At 48.8% G+C, this 23,248-nt stretch overlaps 1 protein-coding gene across 2 annotated transcripts in view; it reads right to left on the bottom strand.

The window, feature by feature from the left end:
* The window catches only part of RAC2 (Rac family small GTPase 2), a 36,503-nt gene extending 13,919 nt beyond the window's left edge, over positions 1–22,584 (bottom strand). The window contains exon 1 of one of the 2 annotated variants that reach the window (XM_081059295.1): positions 22,255–22,584. In XM_081059295.1, the coding sequence (XP_080915421.1) occupies positions 22,255–22,406 (152 nt within the window). In that variant the 5' untranslated portion in view covers positions 22,407–22,584. Of the gene's footprint in view, positions 1–1,200; positions 1,340–22,254 lie in introns of those variants that run through there. The other variant, XM_081059296.1, reaches the window with a different exon arrangement.
* Between the last annotated feature and the right edge of the window lie 664 nt (positions 22,585–23,248).

The following is a 23,248-nucleotide window of genomic DNA, read 5'->3' as shown; positions in this document are numbered from 1 at the left end:
TCGTCACTTCCTGTTCTGAGGAGTTGGCCTGCCTCTCATCCCCACCCTGCCCTCCCCAGGGCCTGCCACCAAGGTAACTTTGAATGACTGGAACGTTGTTCTTGGCTTCCGCCCTCCCCAACTCAGATTAGATACAAAGCAGAAGTGGGCAGGCAGGCAGATAACAGCCAGCCATGCATCAGAATCAGCTGAGAGCGGCCTGATCAGCCGGCCCACCCCCACCGACCCATGAGAGCCAAAGTAAGCAGGGGCCGCCGGGACCCAGGCCAGGAAAGATCTGAGTCTCTGGAGGCCTCAGGCTACCCATCTATAGAACAGGAAAGGTGGACAAGAGGCCTGCCCAGCTAAAACATGCTGGGATGTCCTGGGTTGCGCATATGGAAAATCCCAGGACAGACCCGTGGGCTGGGCCCGGCAGTATCGTTGCTGGGAGGCATGAGAGATTGGCATTTAGACCTGTTATCTCCCAGATGAGGAAACTGAGGCCTCCAGGGTGACAGGATAACCTGGCAGCTGAGAAAGTGTGTCAGCCCCGCCGGTCCCACGTTGACCCCCACAGTCACCCCCATCTCTCCGTCCCCCCTCCTTTCTCTCATGTCCTCTACTTCTGCTCATCGCTCACACCCCCACACATCCTCCCCAACCAGGCAGCTGTGAGGGGGAGGGGAGACGGCGCCAACATTTATTGAGCACACACTATGTGCAGGACAGCCACTCAAAATGCCTGCAGTGACCCACATCAACCCTGAGGACGTGAGCCTTTTCCCAGAAGGCCAGGCTGAGGTTCAGAGATGTGCTGTGACTTGCCCAAGGCCACACATCAGAATAAACCAGTGACTAGAGTCCAGGTCAGCCTGGGGACAAAGGGCAGATTTTTGGCTCCCCACCCCCCACCTGCATCCACAGAGTTGAAGACTGAGGTCCCATGGGAGACCTGCCCCAGCTCTCAGAGTGCAGGTGAGGGACCCCAGGCATCGCCACCCACCGTCCTGTGCCCTCCACCCAGGAAGTTTCCAGAGTGAGGTGGGCAGAGAGAGTGAAGCTGTCCTCAGCCCACCCAGGGGCTCCCTCTGGTTCCTGGGAGAAGAAGGGACAGTTCCTCCTGGCTGCCTCCCAGGGACTCCTGCGGGGCAGGGGGCTTCCCCAGGGACACCAGGGCTCCTGGTAGGGGGCTGTGAGCAAGTTCAGCCAGGTACCTACCCATCTCCCACCACCACACACTTGATGGCCTGCATCGTGTCTGGGGCCTGGGGAGCGGCGGCGGTGACAGCTCAGGGTGTGGAGCGTTTCTGCAGGCACCGGGGGTGTGGAGAGCCTGGTGAGGGACCCAGAGCCCAGCAGCAGGGGGACAGGAGGCAGGAGGAAGCGGAAGCGGAACTTGCCTAAGCTGCTGCCCTCACAGCCGTTTGCAGAAGGCGGAGCATGCGGTCTGGCAGACCAGCAGGGGGGCGGGGGTGGGCCTCAGGTACCAGGCTGGGTCCTGGCCACCCCAGTGAGCATCCCTGCTCCGGGGCACCAGCTGGCAACCTAGGGACCCTCTCAGCTGGGGACTCGCTTCTATGGGCAGGGCCAGAGTTGTTCTCGAAGAACTGGAGGTTTCCAAGAATTCGGTTCACCTCAATTCTAAGCAATAAGCATTTAGTAAGCACCTACTGTGTGCCAGCCTGGGGAATCCATATCTTGTCCCTGGGGAAGATATGACCTCATCACAGTTGTCCATAAAACAAGACAGAAAGTGATGGAGTCACAGGGAATCTACAGGGAGGAGACCTAGAGTTACACAGAGGGAGAGTTGGGGCCTGTACAGTGGCATTCAAGCTGGCACTTAAATGTGCTGTCAGAGAGGTGGCACTCCGAGTGAGCAGACTGCGTGAGCACGATATAGACATTCCTCCAAACGGGGCAGAGTGGGACCCCCTGAGGGTGGAAAGATGAGAGATATGGGAGGAGGGAGAAGTGGAAGGAAGGAAGACGAGGGTCAGCTGATGGAGAAGGGGAAATAGAAGGGAAGTGACGGGCAGTGCCCCACGCCAGCCAGGCCCTGGGCTGGAGGGACAGTCCTGTGGGACCAGGCACCCTGGAACTAGGAACCATGGCCCATAGATGAAGATGCAGAAACAGAGGGTCTGAGAAGTCAGGTGACTCCAAACTCTCCTGGCGCCCCAGCTGCTGTCTGGGGAGACAATGGCTGAGTCCTGCAGCTCTTGGATGGAGTGCTCCCCGTAAGCCATGGAGGACTCAGATCTGAGTGCTGGGACTCCCCAATGGGCTCCAAGTTCACTTAATCCTTACCGTGATATTTATTGCCACATCTCCTCACACACAGCACCTTCCCGCTCCAGGCACAAGGGGTAGGGAGGAGATAGGCAGAGCCACTTGTTATCCAGCCTGGACTCACTTAGGACAAACCAGGAAACTGGGGGAGAGTGTGGAGCTGAGGGGGGCGGGGGTTCTGCTGGGCGACAGCTTCCCTCCTACTCCCTGCTGTAAGGACAGAGCCTAGGATTCCCCCAGGCACCCAGAGGCTGAATCCTTCCAGAACTATCCACACAAGCTACAGGGTTGACACAAATGGCTTTTGCAGAAAGGGAAATGCAGCTGCTCCCACACTTGGTCAGTCAGTTACCGTGTTTCCCCAAAAATGAGACCCAGCCAGACAATCAGCTCTAAGGCATCTTTTGGAGCAAAAATTAATATAAGACCCGGTATGATATTATATTATGTTATATTACATTATATTATATTATATTATATTATATTATATTATATTAAGACCCAGTCTTATAGTAAAATAAGACCATGTCTTACCGTGTCTCCCCGAAAATAAGACCTAGCCAGACAATCAGTTCTAATGCGTCTTATGGAGCAAAAATTAATATAAGACCCAATCTTATTTTACTATAAGACTGGGTCTTTAATATAATATTATAATATAATATAACATAATATAATATAATATAATATAATATAATATAATATAATATAATATAGTATAATACCGGGTCTTATATTAATTTTTGCTCCAAAAGACACATTAGAACTGATTGTCTGGCTAGGTCTTATTTTCGGGGAAACATAGTATTAAAACCAGCCAATGAACTTCAACGTCTTTGCTCTGTGCTTTGCACAGGCCGAGCTGAGTGGGTGGAAAGCACTTCATGGCACCCAGCCTGGCTCAGGAAGGCCCAGTGTCCCCTGCAGAACCCAACCTGGGCTCCGTCCCACCAAGGCCTCCTGAGGACTTTATTCTGGGTACTCCCCCATATCCACATTCTTTTCCCAACCACTGCTATCCTGTAGGGCAAACTCTGTGTTAATCTTAAAAACAAACAAACAAAAACCAGTATGCTAAATGCAATGTCTATCCTGGATTGGGTCCTGGGGTAGAAAAAGAACCTTTGTGGAAAAAGTAGTGAAATCCAAAACAAATCAAAATTCAGTGATCAGTATTGTACCAAAGTGAATTTCTCAGTTTTGACAAATGCACCACGGTTACGGAAATTATGTTAACATAGGGGAAACTGGGTGACAAATGTACATGAATTCTCTTACTATCTTTGCAACTTTTCTATAAATCTAAAATCATTCCAAAATAAAACGTTCATTTAATTTTTTTTTTAAGAAAAGATAAAAGAATGATCACCTCTTGGGAAGTCACAGCCAATGAGTACATGACTTGGAAAGGGAGTACAAACTGGGTTTTACCCCCATTCGCCCCCAGGGTGGGGCTCCCTTATACAGTAAACAACCTGCCCAACCACACCTGGCCATAGCAGCCCTAAAATTGCACCTGCCCTCTATCCTGAGACAATCACCTCTCCAAAAAAGCCCAAGCGAAATCGTCTCCCCGACGTAGGGCCATCTGACTCTCTCCTTCATTCCGCATGCATCGATTGGACACTGTTTGAATATCTAGCTCTGGGCTTGGTACTGCAGTGGATACAAAACCCGGAAGAATAGAACAGTGTACAATTCCATTCGTTTTGACAGAGATACACACCCATGAAACCTCAACCACAACCAAGATACAGAAGATCACAGGACATTTCCATCCCCGTGGAAAGTTTCCTCTCACCCCCCCATTCCGTGCAGTCCATTCCCCCACCCCCACCACATACAGAAGCTCTGACCTGCCTTCTGTCATGATAGATTACTTTGCATTTTCTAGAATTTTACATAAACGGAATCACATAGTATGTGGCTTCTTGCACATGGTTTCTTTCCCTCAATGTGTTTTTGAGATTCATCCATGTTGTTGCATGTGCCAGGCACACACATCCCTCTCATTAGTAAGCTGTGATCCATCAAGGGGAATGAGTCACAGCGTGCTTCTTCATTCAGTCCTGTCCTCTTTTAACCACACTTGGCCAACTCACTGAATCACAGAACCACGGGGCCCCTGGGCATGCGTAGAGGGACCATAAAGGCCATCTTGAACCAGCCTGCCCTGCGGCCACTGGAATCCAATGCTTGGTTCACTGCCCACGAAGTAGCCGCCCAGCCCCTGTTTACATAATGAGGAACTCATTCCCTTAGGAGACAGACCCTTCCATCCTTGGACAGTGAACTTGTTAGAAAACCCTTCCTCATCTCAGCCCAAATCCACCTCCCTAGACTGTCCCCACAGAGGTCCTAGTTCTTGTCCTAGGGCCACTCGGCTTCCTCCTCCCCACCTCAGGCCTTAGAATTCGGGAGGCACAACCTCCACCCAGCAACGTGCCGATAAATGTTTAACTTATATCTCTACCTTGTTTCCCCGAAAATAAGACCGGATCTTATATTAATTTTTGCTCCAAAAGATGCATTAGTTCAGGGGCTGTCATCCTGAAAAATCATGCTAGGGCTTATTTTCCAATTAGGTCTTATTTTCGGGGAAACACAGTAGTTTAGTGATTTTTGTTGGGGTGTAATATTCCATGATATGAATGTTATCAAAAATGTATTTATCTAATCTCCTGTTAATGGATATGTAGGAGGCTGGCCATCTTTGCTTTGCAAACAGTTCTGCCATGAACACTCGTGGCGTCCTGGAGCTGGTGTGTGAGGTTTCTCCAAAAGGGGGTTGGAAGAACCATCGGCAGTGGGGTTCTCCTGGTCCTCACCCTCGCCCACACTCGGTCGTGTGAGGGTTTATACTTTGGCCAACCTCATGGGTGTGAATTGACATCCCATTGTGGTTTTAATTTACATGACTGATTTCTAGTGATGTTGAGCGTCTTTGCAAGTATTTATTGGACATTTGGGTTTCCTGTTCCATAAAATGTCTTTTCATATCTTTTGTCCATTTCCCTGTTCTTTTATGTTTATTTGGGGAAGTTCTTTATATATTCTGATTTCCAAACTTAAATTGGTGCCTGCTCTGCAAATCTTTTTTCCAGTCTTTGGGATATCTTTTGATCATCTGTGACTTTTAATAAACAGCACTTTTATTTGAATGTCTAATTTAAATTTCTTCCCTAATGACTTGTGCTTTTGGAGTGAGTCTTGCCTAAGAAGTCCTTTCCTACTTCCAATTTCATAAAGATGTGCTCCTACATTTTCTTCCAAAGCTTTGCAAGTTTTGCTTTTCAGAATGAGATCTTAACATACTTCAGATGGATTTTAGGGTATGGGGAGATACAGACTTCTTTAAATGCTGTGGGATGTACATTTAATGACATCGTCTCCATAACCAATGGCTGTGGCATCATTTATTGAGGAGCTCTGCCTGCCCTTTCTCGAGCTGCCTGTCGCATGGCCAGGGTCTCTGTGTGTGAGTCTATTCCTAGCTTCTCTGTCTATTGGTCTGTTTGACTGCCCTGGAGCCAGAACAATACTGCCTTAATTACCAAAATTCTGTGTCAGGTCTTTATATCCAGCAGGGAAAAGTCTCCTCTCTCAAACGTTTTCAAAATTCTTACAGTTATCGCCGACCCTTTGCTCTTTCATATAAATTTTAGAATAAGCTTGTCAAGTTCCAAGAAAAACGATGCCAGGATTCTGATTAGAATTCTGTTCAATTTATAGAGGAATTTGAAGAGAACTGACATCTTTGTAAATTCAGTCTTCCTACCCATTAATATGTTCTATTTCTTCTTTATATCTTTCAATCAAGTTTTATAATTTCCCCCCAGGAAGGTCATGCACATTTTTTCATTAGATTTATTGTGTGATCCCATATTACATTCAGTGTCATTGTAACAAATGCTTTTTAAAATTGCATTTTCTGTTTGTTGCTTACATGTGGGAAAAATGTCAAATTTTGCATATTGGACTTACATACATATGGCAACTCAGGTGGAAATTATCATAATTTATCTAGAGATTTTGCTACTAACAAGTCTGAGACTGTCTTTGTCGACAGTCTGATCATTTGTGGAAAATGACAGTTTTATTTCCTCCTTCCTGATTTTTATAACTTCAATTTTTTGGATTGTCTGGAGCCTTTACTGCTGACTTGAATAGAATCAGTGATGGTAGGCATCTTAGTCTTATTACCGATTTTAAAAAGAGTGTGTCTGCACGGGGATATGAAATACAGTTTGGGGAACATAATCAATATAATCAATAATGTTGTAAAGACCATGTAGGGTGCCAGATGGGCACTGGATTTATTAGGGAGACCAATTCATACATAGACTGTGTAGATGCCTGACCACTGTGCTACACACCTGAAGCTGAATAATATGGGATGTCAAATACAGGATGTGGAGAACAGCATAGGGAATACAGTCAATGGAATTGTAACAGCTGTATTTAATGTCAGAGAGGTAGTAGATTGGGGGGGGGTATCACTTTGTGAGGGGTATAAATGTCGAACTATTACATTGTACACCTGAAACTAAAAAGATAAATTTTTTTTAAATGTAGCTTTCAAAGCTAAAAAAACATAAATAAAAAAGAGTGTGCCTGTATTCTAGCATTGAACACGACGTAGGCTTTGGCAGATATTATTATCAGTTAAAAAGTTTCCCCACTATTCTTAGTAACCACAGATTTGCTTTTATTTTTATCATAAGTGTTTGATTTTATAAGTTTTTCTATGTCCCTGGAAATGTTGTGAATAAGGTTAACACATTTTCTAATATCGTGCATTCCTGCAGAAACCTACCTTAGTCACTCCGCGCAATGCTACTGACTAACCCTCTGTAGCCATTCTCCGCTTCTTTTATAACAGAGCTCCGAGACTTGTAGCCAGCCAGCTCCTCCAACTAACCACCACATTTCTGTATCCCTTACAGCAGGGTGTGGCCATATGACTAAGTTTGGGAGAAAGGGGGTGAATGGAAGTGATATGTGCATATCATCTCCTTGAATGCGAAGCCATTTATCCTGTGCGTCATTTCCCCCTCTCCCTACTAGCCAGGAAATAGAAATCCTGGGTGTTGGGGAGGGGGTGGGGGGGTGGAAGGTCAGGACCACTCCCCTCTGGATGGTAGAGAGACATATACTTTGTCTTCTTGAAGACACTGTGTTAGGGGGTCTTTCTGTTATAACAACGTAGATTCTGCCCTAATGAATGCAGTCATCATGGTAGCTTTTCATATACTGCTGGCTTCAAATTGCCAAAATAGGGGGTGGGGTGGGGGTGGAGTTTCCCTGGTCATCGGTGAGACCGGCCAGTAATTTTCCTTTCTTTCTTTCCTTTTTTTCTTTCTTTTGGAGGGCGGGTAGGTATCAAGGTTATACTAGTTTCATTAAAAGACTTGGCAATATTATCTCTTGAATAATATAGAATTATCTCTTCCTTGAGTATTTTATAACATTTAAAAAGTCGTCTGGGCCTGGTTTTGGAATTATGTGAAAGGAGGGAGAGGTAGATTTTAAACTACTAGTTTAACTTCTTTAATGGATATATAACCCCCTGGAATTTCTATTACTTCTTAGCCATTATTTTTCTAGAAATATTTTATATTTTTTTCTATTTTGCTTGGGTTTTTTAATTCATTGATATAAAACTATTCATAGTATTATCATACATCTTTTTTAATTTCTCCTTTTTTAATTTGTTATATTCCTCCTTTTCATCCTATATTAATTATTTTTGCCTCCAACATTTGTTTTTAAATGTTTCCCAAACTTGTTAATTATAATAATCTTTTCAAAGAACCAACTTTTGGCCTTGTTAATCCTTTCTACTATACAGTTTTTTCCATTTATTTAAATTCTGTTCTTATCTTTATTATTTCCTGTTTTCTTTTTTCTTTGGGTTTCTTCTATTGTTCTTACTTTATTTCTCAGTTTTGAATACTTAAGCTTTATGAATTTTCAACCTTGTTTTAAGACTATTAATTTTCCTCAAATACTACTTTAGTTGTAACCTATAGCTTTTATAAAATTGTGGCAAAATATACATTACATAAAATTCACCACAACTTACAATTTTGATATGCAATATTTTATTATGTTTTCATTCTAAGTATTTTAAATTTTCATTATTATTTTTTTGATCAATGAGTTATTTGAAAGTGTGTTATTACTTTCAAATGTTGGGAAATGGGCTTGTTATCTTTTTACTGTTTTTTTAATGATATTGTGGTCAGAAAACTTGGCCTGATTCCTCTAAATTTGTTGAGACTTGTTTTATGTATGACCTAGTATGGGGTTCATTTTTTCATAAATGTGCAGATAGCCAGTGTTCCATAAATGTCTAATAAAATCAAAGATGTTAACTCTGCTCAAATTTTTTATATCATTACAAATGGTTTTCATTTGTCTCACTTGCTCTATAAGCTACTGAGAAAGGTTTGTTAACTCTCCCATTATGGTGGTGAATTTGTCAATTCTCCTTGTAATTCAGTCACTTCTAATTTTTGCTTTATAAATCTTTAAGCTCTATCATTAAAAGGGTACAACTTTAGAATTATTATAGCCTCCTAAAAATTTTAACGTTTTATTAAAACAGCAGCCAATGTTTTTTACGTCCTTTCTATATTCTAAGATTTGGCAAAGAGCTGACACTTAATAAATTGTTATAGAAACAAGAGGTTTTTGAAAAAAAAAAAAAGTCCCTGGGTGTGGGGGTGCTCTCAGGGTCTCTGGCAGGCCCCTGGGAAGGTGGATTGGGAGCCAGTTTGGGCAGAGTTTCACTCTGCTTTGGGTCAGTCCCATGCTCAGTGTCACAACCAAGAGAGGTATCAGAAGAGGAGTGGTCAGTTCCAGGCACTCCTCAGTGGCTGCAGTCTGGTCCCCAGCCTGGCAGGGTCTTCCCAGAGTGACTAGGCTCTGGGGACAAATTCCTGGGGGGCTGATTCAGACAGCCCTTGATGATTATTCCCTACCCTGGACTGATGGCCTCAGGCCACACTTCATTTCAGTCACCTCCCTCATTCCTGCAAGAGGAGCAAACTCGGGCCCAAAAGCTCCATGGGGCAAATTCAGGGCTCAGGGAGGGGATTTTCCCCTTGGAGATCCCCAGGGAGCCCTGGATGTAGAGTGCCCATCCCTGTCTTCATCAGGGGCTCTCCTTCTGTCCCTGGATCAGCTTCTGTGCCCCAGACCTACCCAGAAACCAAGCACAACAAGGCACCCATTGCCCCCACTTTCAGACCTCAGGGAGCTCTCCTCGCAGCCCCCACAGGCCACCCTCTGAATGACAGGTTGACAAGAGCTGCTCCTCCCGATCCCCACGCAGGCACACCTTCTTCTTCCTCTCCTTCATACACCTGCTCCTCGGACACGGTCTTGGCCTTTCCCTTTACACGCTCGGGGGCCATCTCAGCCAACCGTGGCTCCCATCGCTATCCCTGAGTCCTGCTAGAGATGCCCCTACCCCACCCCGAACACCCATTGGCCCCTTGAAACCAACTGTCTTCCCCACCTCCCATCCTAATACGATACAACCATCCCACTCCTCTAAACGGGGATCTAGACAGCAAACATTTTTTAAGAGTTTTTTGTTACATTTTAGTATTTTCGTATTACCTTGGAACGAAGAATACATTCACATGGTCCAAAATTCAAAACATACAAAAGAGCCTGTCATGACAAGTCCGCCTACCAGCCCATCTCCCAGCCACCCAGGCCCCTCCTACGAGGCCATCTCCTTTGCCAGTTTCTTGAGTCCCTTCATAGATATTCCAGCAGAAGAAAGAATTCTTTGTTTCCTTTCTCTCACCCCAAAAGGGAGCACACAATGCCAGGTGACCTGCCCGGCACTGGTTTTCATTTACTATTTACCTTGAAGTTTACTCATTCAAACAGAGCTTCCTTATTCATCTTTGCTGCTGAGCAGAAATCCATTGTCTGGGCCTTTGAGAATTCATCTGATTAGTTCCTACTGAAGAAAAGGTTAGGTGCTCCCCCACCTTTGCTACTCCAACTGCACAGCCATGAGTAACGGGGTACACACACTGTTTTTCCCAGGGGTGAGTATCTGAAGGCTGCCTCCCTTTGGGAGGGTTTCTGGGTAATAGGGTGAGACATTTGTGCCCAAAACCCTCCATGGCGGCTGCACCATTTATCCTCCCACCAACAATGCATGAAAGCTCATGTCCCACCTTTTTACCAACACAGTCTTTTAGACAACTTTTTTATTTTTGATATTCCAGTAAGCAAAAAAGTGATACGGCAATGGAGTTTTGATTTGCATTTCTTTTAGTATGAGTGAGCACTTTTTTTCAGAGAGCTAAAAGCCATCTGAATTTCCCTTTTCTGTGAATTGTGTTTTCACCCTTTGCCCATTTTCTTATTTGGTGCTGCTCTTGTTCATTGATTTCCATATTAGGGAAATAAGCTTTTTGAATGTCACGCAAGTTACAAACACGGTTCCCCAGATTGTCAATGGCTTGACTAAGAGTGGCCTGAGCCATGCAGACTTTTTCATATTTATGTCGTTTAGTTCATGTCTTTTCTTTTATGGTTACGAGCCTCTTTGTGATTCTTAGGCCTCCGCCACTCTGAAATCACATTTTTAAAGCATTCTTCTATGTTTTCTCCTTGTAGTGTTATGGTGTAATTTTTTACATTTGATATATGATACCTCTCATCTGACCCCCTTTGCACAAGGTGAGGTACAGGTCTTACTTTATTATTTTCCAAATGGCGACCCAGCGACTAACACCATTTGCCCTAATACTGTATTCTCTCCCCCCTGGCTGAGAAGCTACCTTTATTTCATACTAAATGCACAACTGTATTGAAAGTTACTCCTGGATGGGGCAGCATTCCAGGCATTTTCCCTGTTCAGTCCCAGCATGCAGTTACCCCCCAGGCACCATGGTTTCTCCCTCATTATTTCTCGAGCTTACCTCCTTCTCTCACTTTCCACCTCACAGTTTTGGTTCAGAACTCACCATTTCTCCCCCAGAATGTACAGTATGCAAGTGTCAGTGCTGGGGAAGGAGGGCTGTGAGCTTTTCCAAGTGTGAGTGGGATCCTGTTTACCCTGGGATAAGGCCCCCTCTCATTCAGGGCTCTTCCCTCTCCACCCTCCCCACTGCATCTCTTGCTTCCTTCTCCCACCTCTGGGCCAGAGCCCTGGAAGGTCTTCAAAAGCCACACTTAATATGTTCTTGTATCTGCCATTCCCTCAACACAGAAGTCGCCATCCTCCCTACTGCCTGACCAGATCCCATTTTTCCTCCAAGATTGAGTATTGGGTGTTCCCCCTGGAGCCCCAGAACTCTCCGCTCACCTTCCCACTTGTTATTCCAGCCCTATCCTTATCATGGAAGGGAAGGAGCAGAGATCCAACCACAGCCTGCCCATCAGCCTTCAGGCACGCACACGAACTGCACAGAACAAGCCAAGGTGTGTACATGCCTTTGCTCTAGCCAGACAGGTGGGGAGCACAGGGCAGCTTCCCCACTCCACCCAGTGCATTCCCCCATCTTCTCCACTGGGTGGATCTTGTGTTTTGACTCTCAACATCCCCTCCCTCTTCCATAACCCCACCCGACTCCAGGCCATTTAACCCCTTCGCTCCTGCCTTTCTCCTTGTGCCCTGGCCATGGGTGTCCGTCCTCTGGCTCTGCCTTCTCCAGTGTTGGCTGGGCCAGGGGCTTCTGATGCTGAGCAGGGGAAGACACCTTCAGTGGGGCTTGGCTGGGGTATGGGGAGGATGGCCTCCTACCTGAAAATCCCTTATGCCGTGTTAGGCTGGCATGCACTATTCATCACTCAACACATATTTAATAAGCTGGTCCTGGGCGCTCGGCCCTGGGGAAATGACAGTGGACCAAGTGGTGGACCAAGCGAAGTTCCTGCCCCCAGAGAGCTCACATCCGTTTCAACAAGGACACAGACAATAAACAAGATAATAAATAGAATGATAATACAGGTGGTGCAAAGTACCACAAAAAAATAACAAAGGAGGTTGAGGACAAGAGAATGATGGAGAATGATGGAGAATGTTGATTTAGAAACCAGACTGCCTCTGCAAAGACGAGAAGAGCACTGCAGGTGGAGGGACCCCCCAAGGGCAAAGGTGGGAAGGAGCTCAGAGTGCTTTCAGGGGCAGCAAGAGGCCCATGGGGCTTGAATGACGTGCCCAAGGCAGAGTGGCTGGGAGGGCCTGGGGGCACCAGTAAGACTTTGCATCATCTGTGAGCAGGGAAACTACAAGATCCAAATCTAGAAGGTGCCCTCTGATGGCCATGCAAGGAATAATAGGCAGTAGTGGGACAAAGGCAGAGTCTGGGAACCCTGCTGTCACTGAGGTGTCCAGGGGAAAGGGACAGAGGTTTAGACCAGAGAGGTGATGGTGGAGGATGTGAGAAGTGGCTGGATCCAGGATCTACTTTGTAGTTTCTGCAGGATTTGCTAATGGAGTCAAATATAGGGCCAGTTTCATTCCTAACAACTTGGGAGATGGCAGGAAGTGGGTGACTGCAGGAGAGGGTTTACACAGTTGGAAACTGAGGCTTCGGTTCTGGACATTTCCATTGAGAAGCCTTTTGGACATAGGGATGTCAAGTGTTTGGTTAGATGGTGAGTGTGGAGGAAAGGGAAGGACCTAGGGTAGAGACATAAGCATGGAGTTGTCCAGATGTAGACGAGATTTAAAGTGGCAGGAGGTCACCGGGTAAGGACTGCCTCAGGAACTGGGAGGAGGGACAGGGGACAGGGAAACCCCTTCCTACCGCATATCTGGGGTCATATCTGTTCCCTTTCCAGGTTTTCCTGGCCCTGCTCTCAGCCCCACCCCTTACCCAGCTTCATTGCACTCGCTTTGGCCCTGTGCTCAGGCACCCCCATCCCCTCCCTCCCTCTGCACCCCCAACCAGCAGCACATTCTCAGATCACTCTTCCTGCACAGGTTAATCAAAGCACTCTTAATTCCTTTCTTCTTTGGGACCTAGACTTCCAGCCCCACCCTGTCCATTTCTGTGAATTCCACCTTCTGCTCAGCAAGGCCTGAGATCTCAGCCATCCCCTTGCTGACCCCTAGAGGGCGCTTTTTCAACACTCTCCTTCCCGCTGCCATCACCATTCTGGAACCACCAACCCTGTCCTTCAAAAGATGACCTCAGCTTCCCTTCCACCCAGACCTGTCTAGAGATGGCTCAGGTCCTCTTCCAACTTCCTTCCTCTCCCACTCATGAACCCTGTAGTCAACTGTGTGCTCACACCGTGCCTCCTCCACTAGCTGGCCATGTGGCCTCGGCAAGCAGCTTTACCTTCTCACTGGAGAGCGGTGAGCACCAAGTGATGTGTGTAACGGACCAGGAATATGACCGGAAAGAGGCAAACACTCGGTAATGTCGGGGTTACTGTGGTCATGGGGCTGGCTTTTCCCTTTACCTCTTCTATCCTGCTCCCCTTCTCTAGCACTTTGTTCTGCTTTCTCAGGTATCTTCTTTCTCACATCGACTCCTTCCCACATTGAGTCTCGCACATCTTGCAAAGAAACAGCCCAGGACTTGGTCTCTGTGTTACCCCAGTGCCACTCACCCATCCTCCCCTCCCAGCCCGTGCCCTCGCCTCACCCTTGCCTCCCAGGAAACCCCTTACCTGCTGCAATCTGGTTTCCTTCATGGCAAGACCAGAGCCAGACATCAATACACAAAGATGGGTCATCCAGAGACTGATCCAAGAAGGGCTGGGGACCGGGGACCCCAGAGAGCTAAAGATACATTTGGGAGCTAAATCTGTATAATCTAGTTCTGGCACTCAGCCCACTTCTATGAGTGAATTAGGTCAAGTTCTTAGAGGGAGAGGGTGCCAATAAGGCTCCAAAATCGATGGGCCCTCCCCACCACTCCACTGAAACAACTCTCTCAAAGGTCACTTGTGACTTCCAGATCCCCAAATCCAAAGGCCATCTTGATCCTGTGTCAGGCATGCTTCCGTGTAGGAAGTAATACCCTCTCTAGGTACCTTAAGCAGAAAGGGATTTAACATGGGGAATTCGGCGCTTACAAAATCCTAGGAAGTACATGCTGAGTGACTGAGACCCCAGAACGCCGCAGAACTGACCGAAGGAACTGCTGCTAAGGCTACAGTCAGGACCGTGAAGACGCAGAGGCCAGCCCCAAACACACCTCTGTGGCTGCCACCAGGGCTCAGAAAGCCATAGCCACCACTGCAACTGTCCCTCGCCCCTTAGAAAGCAGGTGCCTGGATTCTATGACACAGAGTCCAGCCACTGCTTCCCCTGCTGCAGCTAGCTGCTCTTAACACCCACCCCCCCACCCCCCCGGAGCAGCAAGAAGAGAGCCACCTTCCAAACCTCACATGAGCAGTTCTCACAGGCAGAATCCAATTTGCATCCAGAACCAGATCTGGGAGAAATGGTATTTTTAGCTTTCCAGGCTCCAGTGTCCAAGGAAGCACAGCAGAGGGAGGATGGAATGGAAGCTAAGTGAGCTGACCCGTGGCTCCATCACAGGCCCATTCTCCCAGTCTCTCCGCATCACTTACCTGGTGGCCTCTCCCTCCCATTTCAAGCACCTCTTAAACACGCCTCTTGCATTGGTTTGGGCTCTTTTGCCTGGCTCTGTGTGTCAGTGGACTCCACTTCACTGCAGGTAGGAGAAACCCAGCAGCAGGGGCTTCAACAGGCAGGGGTTTGCTGCCTCGTTCAGCAAGGTGTCGGGAGGAGGCAGCCCAGGCCAACGTCACTTCACCCTGTGGAAAGGCAGTGATGTGGAAAGATGGACATGGCCGGCCTTGTGACTCACCGGGCCTCACATCCCTACCACTCATAGACCTTGGGACCCTGGACAAAACACTTTACCCTCTGGGCCTTAGTTCTTCAGATCTATGTCGCTGAATGTGTGGAGATTAGAGATCAGTAAATATTTTCTAAACAATGTGTTCAAGTATTATATGAATAACTTTAAAATGTGGAAGCGTACCAAATGGAAAGTATGGATGCTGAGTGGACGTCATCGGTCACCCAGGATGGGCAGCCAGGATGCAAACTCAGGCTATCCAAGTGCAGAATGCAAGTCCATAACACTATGGGCAGATGGGCTCGTGGTAGGGAGGATAGATGGAAGAATGGAGAGTGGAAGATGGAGGCAGGTTGGGAGGATGGACAAATGAACAGTCACTGGGTGGAGTCAGGAGGGTTCCTTGAGGGGCTTTCCATGTACTCCAGCTGTAGCCCAGCTACTCCCTACCTACTTCCCAAACAGGGCTGGGCTAGGGTGAGGCAAGTGAGGCACTTACCTCGCCGCAGGCACAGAATCTAAGGGGAGGCCCAAAATTCACTAATCAAGACACCTAATACTTTATGTGATATCTTTATAAGTCAAAATTAATGCAAAACACCACGATGAACGAAATATCAAAAAGTTAGATTTACTTATTTAAATTTAAATGAAGCTCAGATCTAATCCAACACTTGCATGATCTCATCCGCCTCACCCTGGTCCAGGCCCCACCTACCACCCCAGCACCTCCCTACCAACCCACCCATTGCACCCACCCCACCGTTCATCACCACCCCACCCCAACCTGAGAGTCAGGAAGGACGTGATAGAATAAGAAAGAAGACAGGGAGGCAGAGCTGCCAAGCTCTTCCCAGCATCCGGCCCTGTCCCCGGCTACAATCACCACCCACAGATCCCTCAGTGTCCTGGTGAAGGGCCCTTTGAGGACCCCAGTACACAGGGGAGCCTTAAGTTGTGGCTTCTATAAGCAGCGTCCCCTCAGGCCACCACAGGGCGGAGCCCGCGGGCTGCTTTGGTCTCTGGAAACGCTGGAAGGGGGTGAGGAAAGGGGCCAAGCCATCCTGGGCCTCCCTGTCTTCCCCGATGGAGCCCTCCTCCTCAGCCAGAGGGATTCTGAGCCTTGACTGTGGCCGAGGTCTGTGCCAGCTGCTTTACATGGATTTGATCAGGAAACCCCTCACATCCGTCATTATCCCATTTTTTGCAGAAAAGGAAACCAAGGCCCAGAAAGGGAAAGTCCCTGTGGGCAGCAGCTGGCTGCGAGAGGAAGCAACTCTCTAAAGGTCTGCACTTCTATTTCTGTCTCCATGGTCCCTGGGCCTCACAGAGAGCATTCTAGGCAGGTCTCAGGAAGAAATGAGCCTCCAGTCCCCTTTTGTAAAGTTGGAGACCAAGGCCCAGAGTGGCTGAGTACTTGAGCTCCGTCACACAACAGGGAGGGACAGAGGCAGTGGGGGAAGCCGGAGCCTGCCTGAGCCCAAGCCCCAGGCTCTCTGTACCTTCCATGTTCTTAGCCCACCCCATGTGACTCCCACCTGAGGCCCCTTGGTCTGACAGACTCAGTCAGGCCCGGAGAGGAAACTCTAGCAGGTGGGAGTCAGGAGCCCTTTGTCCCTCCCCCCTAATGCTGACTTGGGGCAAACTGCACCCCTGTCTGTGCCAGGTCTATTTCAGGGCTTTGCGGGCCTGGGGTTGGGCAGAGAACCAGATGTGGCCTCCTCCCCAGCATGCTGACAGCCTGGCATGGGCAGAATGGCAAAGCCTCAGGGCGAGTGGAAGAATAGAAAGGACAGTAGGAAAAGAGAATGAGGGGTGGCCAGATGGCTCAGTTGGTTAGAGCACAAGCTCTCAACAACGAGGTTGCCAGTTCAATTCCCACATGGGATGGTGGGCTGTGCCCCCTGCAACTAAAGATTGAAAATGGCGACTGGACTTGGAGCTGAGCTGCGCCCTCCACAACCAGATTGAAGGACAACTACTTGGAGCTGATGGGCCCTGGAACACACTGTTCCCCAATATTCCCTAATAAAATTTATTTCAAAACAAAAAAGAGAGGGAGAGAATGAAAACCAGGACTCGGGGTGCTTGGGAACACCTCCCTACCCCCATCCCACCCTGGTTTTCTCTCCTGTAACCATAAGGGGAGAGATCTCGGACACTCTATGAGCCCTTCCAGAAGAACGCTCCAGGGTTCGGGGACTGCAAGCTCATTGCAGTGACAAGCTGGTCTCTTTCGCCATCCCTGGACACGACTCCATGGAGCAGGCTGGCCAAGGAACCCAGCTTTTGGATAACAGAAGGTTCTGGTTAACAGAGTTGCCATGTGCTCTGTGTATGGGGATGACCAATCTCAGAGTAAGGGTGAGAAACCTGAGCTTAACACTAGAAAATGGGTAACAGTGGCTGATGGCCTCAGCTCTCATTTTATCCCAGGTCAGGTTGGGAATGTTACCACCTCCGAAACTGGTTACTGGGTGGGGAAGAGATGCCAAATTCTGAACCTGCTGGTTATCTGCCTTTTGGTTAGACAGAACTTTACTGTTGTAGGGCATAGAAAGTCTGGGGTCAAAAGGTCCTCAGAGCCAGTTTGGTCAAACCCTGTCCCCCACCCCAGCCATTTATTTATTCAACAAATACTTACTTAGCATCACCATGTGCCTGAGGCTAACCAAATAGACCTGGCCCCATCCTTCATAGAGTTTATCATCCAAAAACATGAAAACAAATATTCAATAAGCAATGAAGGTGATCTAGGATTCTGGTAAGGTATACCGAGTACGTGGGTTAGGAAAAACTGCCCAGAGAAAACAGATTAAGCCAAGACCTGAAGCCTGAACAGGAGTTGGCTAGAGATGAAAAGGAGAAAGAGCACTTCAGGTAGAAGGAGTGGCATGTGCAAAGGCCCTGGGGCATGAGAGAACATGGTCTGATCAACATAAAGAAAGACGGCCCATAGAGCTGTAACATAGAGTGGGAGGGAGAAAAGGGCTAGAGCAGCAGTCAGCAGGCAGGTTCCAGAGGGCCGCGTGAGTCATGTTACGGAATCTCAATGCCTTCCTGAAGGCAATGGGGAGCCACTGAAGGTTTTTAAGCAGAAGAGTAGAGTGATCAGATTCACTTCTTAGAAAAATCTGTCTGGACTATGAGGGGAAAGAGTCTGAGTGGAAAGGGAGCAAAGCTGAAGGTCAAAGGACCAACAGGGGCTGTCACAAGAGGAAAGATGATGGTGGCCCAAATAGGGAGGTGGCAGCAAGGGTGCCTGAGGATTCCATGGTTTGGAGAGTCATTTGAAACATCACACACTAGGAGACAGTAATTATCTAGGCAGGGAGGAGAGAGGAGTCCACATTGGTCCCCAGGGCCCCTCTTGGGTGATTGGGGAGACAGGGCTGCATTTGCTGAGCTGGAGGACACAGGAGAGAAATGAGAGGCCAGTTTGGAACCCACTGAGCTGAGAGCTACAGAGACATTCACGTGCTCTCAGTAGGAAACTGTAAATGTAGGTCAGGAGTCAGCAGAGAACACGGGGCAGAAGAAGGATGTGGGGGCATCAGTGTGGGGATGTAGGCCTCTGAATGATAAAGAAAGAGGTTCCGTGATAGCCCCTGAGGGAACCCGTGTCCTACACACCACTATGTCCGTGTCCCCGGGGCCTGGCACGTTCCTTGGCATTGAGGGACAGAGGCAGGAGGTATTTTCCAAAGATGGCAGCATCAACATCTGCCATCCCACATGCTCTTCTTACAGTGTGACCTGTGACTGTGGGAGAAGTGACACTGAGAGACTTCTGAGGCCAAGTCACAAAAGGTGACACAGTTTCCACCTGGATCTCTCTCAGGACGTGTACCTTGGTTTCCAAGGCTAGCCGCTACCCTGGAGCCACCATGCTGGAAGAACCAGGTAGAGAGGTCACACAGAGCAAGAGCGAGCTGCCTGAGGAGCCCCAGCTGTTAGAGTCCTCCCAGACCGGCCACCAGCCATGTGAGAGAGTGAGCCTGCAGATATTCCAGGCCCTGCCTTGAGCCACCCCAGTTGACACCAAGTGGAGCAGAGGCCAGCTGTCCCCACTGAGCCTTGCCTGGATTTCAGATCTGTGAGCAAAATACATGTTGTTTAATCCACTAAGAAGTTTTTGGAACAGCAGAACAGGGAGGCGCCTCATAAGTATGTATTGAATGAACATTTCAGGACAGAAGAGAAAGGGGAGCTCGCAGAGGAGACCGAGGAGTGGTCAGGAGGTTGGAGGGAATCAGAGAGTGAGAGTGAGTGGTCCAAGGGCACACAGCAGGCTGGTGGCCAAAACTTTAAGTCTGGTCTCCCCTGTCCACTGCACTCATACTTTGCCTCAGATTTTTATTTTTCCTTCCTTCCTTCCTTCCTTCCTTCCTTCCTTCCTTCCTTCCTTCTTTCCTTCCTTTTTTCTTTGCTTCTTTCCTTTCTTCCTTCCTTCTTTCCTTTTGTTGAGAAATTTTGTATCTCCCAGATCAGCACACAGACACACAAAAAGCTAGGAATATGAAAGTAGAAGATCAGGATCAAGGAGAAAAGAAAGCAAAGATGCCAAATGATAGGCTGCAATCATTAAGCTTCAAATTTGCCTAAGTTTTCTGGCATCGGAAGTAAAAAGAGAAACAAGGCAAGTGATTCAGTTCTCCTTACTAGGAAAGTGCAGCCTTGCCAGTTCCCTGGTGAGTTGGATTTCGCTGCCACCAAGCTAGAAGAAAGCTCTGCGTGCCCTTGGTGTAAGGGGTGCTGAGTGACCTCATGCTTCTAACAGCAAGCAAGTACTGATGTCGTTTCCTTGTTTCTTGTACTAACTTCTTTGCTAAAGGCTGATCCCAGAGCTCTGAAGCCCAGAGCGTATCCTGACATTTTTATGGAGAAAACAGGACAACATCTCCCTTACTCAGGGCACAGGCATCTAAGAACATGTTTAAAATAATGATTTCAGGCCCCTCCATCAGCGAACGGACTCGGGAGTCGGCAGTCTAACAGTTTGTCTCTTAACAGTCACCCTGGGTGATGAGGGTGCACATCCAGGTTTGGGGTCCCCTGCCTAAGACCATCTTTCTTAAATCTCAGGAAAACAGACAATAAAGCAAGGCCCTACTGTCCACCGGGGCCCTGGAGCACGTTGAAAGCCAGAAAAGCAGTGGAGGGACTGACAGGGGAGCAGTGGCTGGCTCCACTGAGGCCCTCTCCAGGCCAGACGCTTCATCACCACGCCCTCTGATCTTCACAAGCTGGTGAGACACATCGCGGTATCCCATTGTACAGATGAGAATGCGGAGTCCGGGAGGATGCTGGCATGGCTCATGGGTGTAGGCACTGAGGTTCAAAGCTAGGGTGACCCACCAGGATCCACTAAGCTACACGCTGACACCAAGAAGAGCCCGGTGCCCCTGGCTGTGACACACATCAGCCTTTCACAAACAGCCCAAGTCTCACATGTGACAGTGTAATATTTACTTCTTCAAGAAGCATGTATTGAGCACCTACTGTGTGCCAATCTCTTCCAGCCGCCGGGGATACGACAGGGAACCATACCAACCCAGCGTATTAACTATATTTAACCATATATTAACGATATTTCCTTATTTTCTGTATTCTTGATGCTCAGGCATCAGGCGCCTCACTGCTGGGGAGTGGCTGCCCCTCGCAGGGCAAGCTAATTTCTAGAGGTGGCCAATGACTGGCCTGCCAGCACACCTTTCACATGCAAACCAACCGACTCTGGGTCCGTACCCCCATCTTGCCTCTTCTGTCTGGCTTTACACTCCAGGAAGCAATATTCCTCTGCCCTAGTCATCCCAGGGCCACATACCAGGCAACTGGGGACCACCCCCATGGCCCAGAGCTCCCGCCTCAAATTATTCCAACGAGCCAATCAGAAAGCTGCTCAGCTGCTTACCCTGCCTCGCCTCTTCGTTCCCTGGAAAACCACAGTAAAGGCTCTTGTCCACACTTTACCCTCACTCTTCTGCCTCTTGACAGACCCTAGTGCTCCCCTGTGTGGCCCTGCGTGACGTGTCATGTCCTCTCCTCTCGCGAACTGTGAGGAACAGACTATCTTTTCCGTGGTACTTATCTGCTCAGTTGGCCTCTCCACACCTGAATAAAACCGCAATCTCGGGGAACATTTAAAAAGGCCCAGCCCTGCCCTCTTAGCCCACAGACATGGTTCTAACCAGTTGATTTCCAAAACAGGAAGTCCCAGGGAGCCCCAGCATGGCCCTGGGATGGGGGTGATCCCGGATGGCATGGCAACCCCAGCACATGCAGCTGGTAGCCCTCATCTTCCCACACACCGCAGGGCCCATCAATGTGGACATGGGAGCTGAAGAGATGAGACCAAAATAACAGAAAAGGGGCCAGAGGTATCCAAGACAACACGTAGAAAAAGATTATTTTGTTCAAACTCTGTAATGACACTTTTGAGCGAAAAATGAAATTCCACCGTAGACCAAAGCTGACACAAGTTTAAATACTGAAGCATCAGATTTCAGTCTTTGGAAGGACTGACAAAACTCTAGAGGAGTGGCCTCCGAAATAACAAGCACTCATGTCCCAGAAAGATGAGTCAGCCTGAACCACAATAATGCGAAACTCAGAACCAAGCTCCAGGCCGGAATCCCTGCCTGTGGGCAGCCCTCTGAGTCTTGGTTTCCTGGTCTGTGAAGTGGGGAGCAGACATGCCCTTGGGCCTTTCTCCCAGGCTGCCCCTCCACTCTGGGCCCTCCTCTCCTTCTCCCAGCGACCCTCTCTGGTCACAAATTCCCTGGGTCTCCGATGCTTTGACTCAAGTCGCTCTCTTTTTTAAGACACCCTCCTCAGCCTGCCCCTCCACTCAGATGGACCCCACCTCTGCTCTCTTCTTGCCATACTGCTTCCCCACTGCTTCCACTTCCTCATTCCCCCTGCCTGATGCCCCTGCCTCACCAACTCCCACCCCCAGGCGCCCGGCTGCTAATGCACTGGAAGCTCAGAGACCTCCGCCTCCCCCACAGAGGGGACCTGCTGACCACCTCTCGCAGGACCCTCGCCCAGGGTCTCTGACCACTCCTGGATTCCTCCTGTACCTCTGGCTGTTCCCCCTCAGCCCCTGGGGGGGGGAATCTGCCTTCAGGGCCCCATAGGCCTGTGCCTCGGTTCCTACCTGCAGCTTCCTTCATTCCACCTCCCACTTAGATGCTGCAAAGACCAGGTGCATCGTTTCCCGGGATCCCTTCCATCCAGGTGTATGTGGTCAAGTAGGTATGAGACTCCTCCTGGAATTGCGCAGATATCTGGTGACCACGAGGGAGGCATTGCCTCTGGCTTGTCTCAGACCTTAGCCCTGCCCCACCCCCTGACTGAGCCACACGGGCCCCCTGGAGACCTTCTGCTTCCCCCAGACCCCTACTCCAGTGAGCTTGGGAGAGAGGGGGAGCCCGGGGCCACCTCCTCGTGCATGTGATATGTACACATGCCCTCGATGTGCCAGTGTGTATTCCTGTTCCCAGCAGAAACTGCTGTTCCGAAATTACTGCCGCCTGGGTTGGAAAGGGGAAGTGGGAGTCAGGGAACAGCAGAGTACAGGGTGGAGACCCAGGAAGAGGTGGAGGGGCAGAGGAGGGAGAACTAGATCCAGGCCTGGATTCATCCCAAGTCCCAGCCTGCATTGCATCTCAAGCCTCTGAGCCTTTGCTCAGGCTGTTCCTTGAACCTGGAACACCCTCCCCCTCCCCTTCTCCAAAGCACAGACTCCTGCTTGACCTTCAACAGGATTCTTTCCTTCCTTGTGCAAATATCCAAGACCCCGGGTAGTCACCCTGCTCTGCGAAGCCCTCGCTGAATGGGTGAAGAGACCCTCTGCCCCCTCGGGTTTATCACTGAGTGTTGTCAGTGGCTGTTTAGTTTTCTGTCCCCAGCACCCAGCACCTGGCTTGGCACAAAGTTTGCGCTCAAGAACTCCTGGCTGCCCACGCAGCATGAAATGACAGCTCTCACTTAAAATCTCCCCTCCCCTTGAAATTCCACCACGCAAGTCCCATGCTCAGGTAAAAGCACTCGTGATCTGGAGAGCACACACGTCTCCAGCACAAAAGGGCAAATTCTCAGAAGGGAGACATTCTCAGATGTGGGCGGCACATCTGTGACCCTGGCTACTG

The sequence above is a fragment of the Rhinolophus hipposideros genome (assembly GCF_964194185.1).
Source record: "Rhinolophus hipposideros genome assembly, chromosome: 9".
In the NCBI taxonomy this organism is placed as follows: domain Eukaryota; kingdom Metazoa; phylum Chordata; class Mammalia; order Chiroptera; family Rhinolophidae; genus Rhinolophus; species Rhinolophus hipposideros.
Note: the sequence above shows the minus strand (reverse complement) of the source record. Positions and strands in the feature narration are given on the sequence as shown.